The sequence below is a fragment of the Eretmochelys imbricata genome, chromosome 6, assembly GCF_965152235.1.
Source record: "Eretmochelys imbricata isolate rEreImb1 chromosome 6, rEreImb1.hap1, whole genome shotgun sequence".
Lineage (NCBI taxonomy): Eukaryota > Metazoa > Chordata > Testudines > Cheloniidae > Eretmochelys > Eretmochelys imbricata.
In genome coordinates this window covers 44,910,573-44,918,715 of record NC_135577.1, presented here as the reverse complement: position 1 = coordinate 44,918,715, position 8,143 = coordinate 44,910,573, and the positions used below count along the sequence as shown (strand labels likewise).

The 8,143-nt window shown below is 43.5% G+C and overlaps 1 protein-coding gene across 1 annotated transcript; it reads left to right on the top strand.

The window, feature by feature from the left end:
* The first annotated feature begins 5,762 nt into the window (after positions 1-5,762).
* FIBIN (fin bud initiation factor homolog) lies at positions 5,763-6,401 on the top strand. Its single transcript, XM_077818338.1, has one exon. It carries the CDS (start codon positions 5,763-5,765, stop codon positions 6,399-6,401), a length of 639 nt encoding a protein of 212 aa, XP_077674464.1.
* The last annotated feature ends 1,742 nt before the right edge of the window (positions 6,402-8,143 follow it).

The window sequence follows — 8,143 nt, the reverse complement described above, 5'->3', positions numbered from 1 at the left end:
ATAAGAAAACATACACACCTATGTATGTGTGGTTCCTTTAAAACAAGTTGTCTTTATATGTCTTTATATATATAGCTGTATAACAGTTCATGGCAGAATAGCAGCCAGTAGTCAGAAAAAAACTGTCAAGCTTTTCCCATATTTCTCTTATTTAAAATTCCTAAGTTCACTAAAGGTTTTAGGTCCCTAAAGCCTGTAGGGCCTTTAGGACCTTACAGCATGCATCTGTTTTCAAAAGACTGGTTGTTTACACCCAAGACCTTCTGATGCTGCAAGGGCGTCCCTGTCAGGTTGCCATGACCCAGGGAGAACTCAGCCACTGCAAATAGCAACATTCTTTTTTCTCATTGGAGCCAAGTACTGAAATTAAACTCTGCTTTAAATAAAAGTAACAGGAGCCCAATTCCACCCTCAGACAAGTATAACTCCCATCTGCTTCAGTGGCAGTTGTATTAGTACAAAACTGGGCATTGATTTCAATGGTTTTGCATGGGGAGTCAGGGCAGAGTTTGCCCAGGAGATCAGATTCTGCTCTAATTTATGCAGTTGTAAACCCAATATGACTGGACAGTAAAAGGACAATATCAGTTTGTTTGTTTTTTTACTTGCTTGTAATTCTATCATACAGAAGGAACTGAAGACAGTTTGGATAGGCACCTGCGGGTAAATCGTGGGCCCAGTGAAGTCAATGAGTGTTCCCATTAACTTCAATGTAGCCAGGATTTCACCCACAATCTTCATGGGAGCATACCACAGAGAAGAGCTGCTCCATGGATGGACCCAGAAATTGCACAGAGCTCACACGCGATGACTTTTGTGAGGTCCCTGCAGGGAAGGAAACATATGCAAAGACACTGCTCCCTCATCTAGTGCTTTTGAGGTATTATTATTTTACTTCACTGCCCTCTGAGCCCCACAGCAGAGGAGAGCATCTGGGCCTTTGCCTTTAGGATTTCGGTTTGTGTCACAGAATTTCATGACTGTGTTCTGTCCATGCTTTGGTGTTGCTGCTACCCTGAATTGCGACAGGAAAACACTGAAACTGGAACTCAGGTCTTGGTAGATAAGTAAAGTAGCGGCAGGATATTTTCAAGTATCTTGTTTTAAAATCTTATTTGTCATTGTTAATGTTTTCAGTTTAAACATGTACAGTGGTGGTGGTTTGGAATTTTTATGTCATTTTAAAATGTATGTATTTTAGAAAAGCTCTTCAGTTCATCTTTAAGGCATTTGCCTTCTTTACCATGGAATTCTGGAAGAAGCAATGTCCATCCCTGCAAAGTAGTATTCTTCCCAACAGGATGGGCATAGATATTTTATAGTTTGAGAACTACTTTAATTGCATTCTCGATCAAAAACTAGGCTGCTGTTGTGTCCCAGTTCAGAACCATGTAGATGTCGCCTCTAATAAGGTAGCTGCCTGTCTTATTACAGCAAGCTTTGGCTTTTATTCAGGCTTCAGCTATTGAGTCATCGAAGTAACAGAGCCTGTCTCATCATTTTCCTACAGAAGCAGGCATTCCAAAAGTATACCATAGGGAGCAGAGTTGTATTTTGATTTAGTAGTATTTAATTAAGAGCTTGGACAATACATATAAGAGTGAAAACAGCCAGGGACTGAGAAACCAGCAAATGCAACACTGGCAACAGAACTGAAAAGGAAGCACTTAATCTTCTACAAACAAAGAATGCAAAAATGCTGCTAAAATTCCGGGATATTTTCAAGGTCTTAATATATGCAGAGAGTGGAGCAACAACAGTACTAAAAGTGAGTCTTTTGCCTGCTTCTGTAATAGCGAAAGCACCTGCATGCTGTCCAAGCTATAGTGAAGTGATTTACAGCACTGTGTTTCTGGAAAGATAGATAGAAAGCAGAGCCCACCTTAACTCAAATATCAGCCAAACCCATAGACTGGCCATGACACTTGCTTTGAAGGAGACCTATGCAGATAAAGTACTACGTGTGGCAGAAAGAATTGGGAACCAACGAGAATCTGAAGTGAAACAAGAGCATCCCAGGAAGGAGGCTGTTTGAGGCAGCCCCTGCGAGCAAGCACCAACCAAAGGAAGGCTGCCAAGCAAGCTTAGATGAATAAGCTTTAAAACTTTTACAAACACCCAAGGCACAAAAGTTCAGACCAGTCCACTCTGTGTTATATGACAGTTTTCTAAACTTAATCACAAATTTAAGCATTAAAATGTTTCCAAGTGTGTAGGTATTTTGGTTGGTTGGTTGTTTTGTATAGGGCTTTTAGCAATGCAAAATACATTGATTAAAATTAAGGGCCTGATTCTGAACCCCTTACTCACTTTGAAGTACATATGCAAGTTGTCCTAATTGAGTGTACTGGGATGGCTGGTGTGAGTAAGTACTACTCAAGGTGCATGAGGGGTTGCAAATATTATCCGAGTTATATTGGTTGGCTGGTTTTGTTTGTTTGTTCGCCTTGGGCCCAGCAAAGCACTTAAAAGCATGTGCTTAAATCCCATTAAAGTCAATGGGATTTAAGTAATAAGGGTGAGATCCCTGAAGAGACTTAGGCATTGCAATGCTAAGCATCATAATGACTGCTCCACTGTGGTTAAATATTGAAATAGTTAATGGGCCAGAGAGGAAATGGGAGAATGGGTGAGAATGACTCTGTACTGAGTGTGCTAGCCGCTAAGCTAAAAGTTGTAGGGTGAACACCACCAGCTCCTGGATTCTGAGAGAGCCCCAATCTGGTAGGCAGCCTCTGAGCGCACCTACCAGATCAGGCCCTGCATGCGAGTTAGGTGGCTGAATGCCTGTCTTCCCCAGGTTTGTGAATGTGCTGAGGCTTAGGCATGAGAGATGTATCCAGGATCCCAGAGGGAGGCACCAGCGCACATGCCTACAGGCAGACACACAGGTGCCCAGGGAACTTTTATGGCAAAAAATTAGACAGAGTGAGTTTGGGCACCTACAGGTTTCAGTGGGAGTTTTGTGGATCAAAGTGGAGACTAAACTGGGATATAGGTCCCTAAACTCGAGACTTAGGTGACTAAGTACCTTTGTGGATCTGGGCCTAAATGACCAAAATAGTGATGAGAAATGCAGAGGGCCCAATACAACTCCCAGTTCAGTCAATGGGAGCTAGATCAGGTCCTAAGTGCCTTAGAATCTTATAAAAAGAAAAGGAGTACTTGTGGCACCTTAGAGACTAACCAATTTATTTGAGCATGAGCTTTCGTGAGCTACAGCTCACTTCATCAGATGCATACCGTGGAAACTGCAGCAGACTTTATATATACACAGAGAATATGAAACAATACCTCCTCCCACCCCATTGTCCTGCGGACAGTGGGGTGGGAGGAGGTATTGTTTCATATTCTCTGTGTATATATAAAGTCTGCTGCAGTTTCCACGGTATGCATCTGATGAAGTGAGCTGTAGCTCACGAAAGCTCATGCTCAAATAAATTGGTTAGTCTCTAAGGTGCCACAAGTACTCCTTTTCTTTTTGCGAATACAGACTAACACGGCTGTTACTCTGAAACCTGTTAGAATCTTATAACATGCAGAAAGGTTCAACACTGGTCTATAGCTGAAACATTTATGTCAAAGGGACCATCTTAACATTAATGAAGGCCTTCTTTAGGCAAAGCTCTCATGAATTCCAATGGAAGTTTTGCCTGCCTAGAAGTGCAATAAAAATGGTGCAAAGAGAGTTGGGGCAATTCCAGAGCGTATATATGCTGAATTTCTTCTTACCTTATTCTTAGCTTGAGACTTCCACTGACAATTAAAAGCTGGTTACACACTAGCCACCATCCCCAGTAACCCAACTGCTGAAACCAGCCAGAATAGTGATTGATAAAAAAAAATCAAAATGTGTATTTTTGCCCCTAGAAGACAAATATAACCGTATTTTTCATAACTTTTCCCAAAAATACACCCAGCTTTTCACACAAAAACAGATTATCTTGAACACTGTGTGCAGATGTGGTTGCCCCATCTCAAAAAAGTTATATTGGAATTGGAAAAGATTCAGAAAAGGGCAACAAAAATGATAAGGGGTATGGAACAGCTTCCATATGAGGAGAGATTAATAAGACTGGGACTTTTCAGCTTGGAAAAGAGATGACTAAGGGGGGATCTGATAGAGGTCTATAAAATCATGACTAGGGTGGAGAGAGTAAATAAGGAAGTGTTGTTTACTCCTTCTCATAACACAAGAACTAGGGGTCACCAAATGAAATTAATAGGCAGCAGGTTTAAAACAAACAAAATGAAGTATTTCTTTACACAACGCATAGTCAACTTATGGAACTCTTTGCCAGAGGATGTAGTGAAGGCCAAAACTAGAATGGGGTTCAAAAAAGAACTAGATACATTCATGGAAGATAGGTCCCTCAGTGGCTACTAGCCAGGATGGGAAGGGATGGTGTCCCTCACCTCTGTTTGCCAGATGCTGGGAATCGGAGACAAGGAATGGACCACTTGATAATTACCTGTTCTGTTCATTCCCTCCGAAGCACCTGGCATTGACCACTGTCAGAAGACAGGATACTGGGCTAGATGGACCTTTGGTCTGACCCAGTATAGCCATCCTTATATTCTTATGTTGCCTGATAAGATGAAATTTCATTTTCAGCTTTAACTTAGAAAGTTTTATCATATTAAAGCTTTATTCTATATCCTTTATTTTCTCTTTCCTGTTATCAGTGACTAACTGTGTGCTTCGAAAGAGTAAATATCTTCTTTTTATCTTTCCAGACCTCTCAAACTTGTATTTATTTTTCCACACCTTGAAGCCTATATGGAACTATAGTGAAACACTTTAAAAAATACTATGATTGCTCAATTTTTAAAGGGTGGGGAGGGCATAGCCTATTTTCTACCTTCAATAATCAAGTCTGTTAACTTCTTACTTAAAAGGAAGCACACAAAACACTGCTGTTTCTGCAAATGACTGTGTTCAAGAAATGTTAATTACAGAGATTGTAAGGGAGAAGATGCTAGTTAAGTAGGAAATCTTTTTTGGTATTTCTGTCTAATCTTTTCAAACTAATATATTCACTGCTGCCAAAAAATTGACTTGTTAAATGACTGGTGCCACTTTTCCCTTTGAACCCCTTATTTACTTTTTCAGCACAAATCGGTAGTGGCAGATCTTTATGGACCCACACGTAGGCATGGTACTGTAGCTTTAATAAGAGAGTCCTATTGTAAGGACTCTTTCCAAACTCGCTTCTTGGCTTTTTAAGTGACGGAACCGTGGTGTAATTTGAGAGCAGAGAGATCCTAGGGATAGCATTAGCCAAAAGCAAAGCTCCACATTGCCAGTCCAGATGTGAAAGAATAGTAGCAAAGGTCTCCGGAGCCCCAGACCGAGCTATCTGATCTCAGCCTTCCTCTGCACCCCCTCGGCTTTGCTACATTTCATCGGCAAGAGAAAAGAGGGGGAAGAGGGGGGAGAAGAAAATCACCAAGTTTTGATTGAGATCTGGAAGAGGGGCGGGGGGTGGGATCCCCGACGTAAGTCCGGGCAGTAGGGGATCTTCCAGAGGATCTCCTCTGGCTTGGGAGCCCTGGATGCAACTGGGAGCCAAGTCAGTGCCTTTAATGAAGCATGCTGAGTCTGTGAGGAGTGGCTGGAGGAAGCGGACCGCCTTAGCTGCCGCGGCTCCCTAGGCTGCCCTGATCAGGGGGGTAGCCGGGCAGGGTCGTGTGCGCCTGTTTGCTCCCGCCGATCCCTCTGCGCCCCTTCTGAGCCCCTCTGGCTCACTCCCGCCCCCGGGATGCTGGGGCTGCGCTTGCTGTGGGTCAGCTGCCTGGGCAGCCTGTGCCGAGGCTATTTCGACGGTCCCCTGCACCCGGAGATGTCCAACGGGACCCTGCACCACTACTTCGTGCCGGACGGCGACTACGAGGAGAACGACGACCCGGAGAAGTGCCAGCTGCTCTTCAGGGTGAGCGAGCACCGGCGCTGCAGCCCGGGCGGGGAGCAGGGGCCGGCGGGCGGCTGGCCCAGCCTCACCCTGCGGGACGAGTTCACCATCCTGGGCCGGCAGGTGGAGGACGCGGGCCGGGTGCTGGAGGGCATCAGCAGGAGCATCTCGTACGATCTGGACGGGGAGGAGAGCTACGGCAAGTACCTGCGCAGGGAGTCCCACCAGATCAGCGACGCCTACTCCAACTCCGACAAGTCCCTGGCCGAGCTGGAGAGCAAGTTCCGGCAGGGCCAGGAGCACGAGAGCAAGGAGGAGAGCCGCCTCAATGATGACTTCCTGGCCATGCTCGTCCACACCCGGGCCCTGCTCAAGGAGACCCTGGACATCTCCGCGGGGCTCCGGGATAAGTACGAGCTGCTCTCCTTAACCATCAGGAGCCACGACGCCAGGCTGGCCAGGCTCAGGAACGAGTATCTCAAAGGGTGACGCCCCGGGGCAGCAGAGACCTGGGCCTTGGGTTGGGAAACAGCTTCTTGTGGTGGGTACTAGGAGCAGTGGGCACAACGCTGGGAGTCCCACCTAGGGCTTCTCTTGGAGCGGAAGTGACATTGACAAAACCAAGCCAAACCTACAAGCCTAGCCTCACCTCGGTGCCCATCATGGCGAGGGGGACTCTGCCTTTCGCCATGCTCTTTGCATTCAACCCTGGGCCTCTCCGTACCACAAAGTATAGGACCCAGCTACAAGGCAGTGGAGAATCAGGCACATTGGTGAGCATTTGCTGGCAGGACTTGTCCCAGTGAAGTTCTGGAGGTAACTGCTCAGCACCAACAAGAAGGTGGCAGTCTGGCCCTAGATAGTGCCCAACATTCAGATCAGCACAAAGTGGGGGATTTTTCCCCCCAATAAAATCTTTTTATATTAATAGAGAAAAAAATTAAAAGCAAATATCATCAGTTAATAGGGCGATTTAGCACATTGCTATGACAGTGTTATTAAAGGGTAAATGTCATGGGCCTGCTACTCTACTTGCCTTCCACTTCTGTCCCCACTCAACACCTATGCAAAGTAAGTATAAAATGCTGCCACAGGGCCAGAGTCTGCCACCTTTACTGATGGTACCTTGTTCCACAAGAAGCTCTGTTGATTTCAAAATAATAAGCTTACTTATAGTGCTACTCAATAGAAGTAAAGGTGCTGTAACCTGTCCTTTGCTAGCATTTTACAGGGACTTTGCATAAGTGTAAAATGGCTGCACAAGGTACCAAACAGCAGAGGATCAGGCCTTGTTTTTTTCAAAGTAGGTCCTAATTGCAGTTTAACAACAGGTGGAGTGTGTTCTGAAGTTCTGTAGATTTTATTATGTATCTCCCACTAACACACAACTTTCTTTCTGGGACTGTATTTATTAGATTTGATTTCTGGTTTATTTTTTTTTAAGGTATGGGTTGTAAATTGTAAACAAATAGCACGTGTATATGAAGCTGAAGTTTACAGGTATGTTTAAATTAAGTGTCCCAATATTTAAATAAAAAAACCTCTGTATTATGTTGTGCATCTCTGATTACAATAAAGTAACTTTGTCATTTTAGATTTTTTACCATTAGTTAATATGCCATCTTTTCCAACTAGATTCTTGATTCAACTACCATAAACATGGACAAAACAAGGTACTTTTTTGGATCCATATTCAAATGCATATGTACTGGACTATGGATCTCTTGAATTGCTTTCATTTTCTTGTTTTGATTTTTTTTTACTCATTCAAATATAGGACCTCTGGCCTGCCAGTAAATCCTTTGCTTTCTTGGTTTGTTAACAGCCCATATATTCTGCTTATGTAAAATATTGTTCTGCTAAATAATTTAAAGCTGTGATTTTCATTTCTGTTTTGATAGAAGAAAACCATTCTGGCAAACCTTGTACTCTTTAAAGCTTGCTTGTATGTGACTCTAAGTTATCAAACCCCAAGAGCCAGCTGAAAAGGCGTTTGAGATTCAGATCCTGCAAAAACTTATGGACGTGAGTAACTTTAAATAAGAAATAGAAAGCAGAAATAAGCACTACTGCCAGTAGTGTTTGTAGTATTAGACCCTCGACTTTTAGAGTCTTATTTTTCTAAACCTGATAAAAATCATTGTCTTGGAACAGACAAAACTTTTATTTGTTGTTACCTCTGTACTTTTGCTAGCTAATCTGTTATTAAAAATTATTTGTGCTCCTAGACA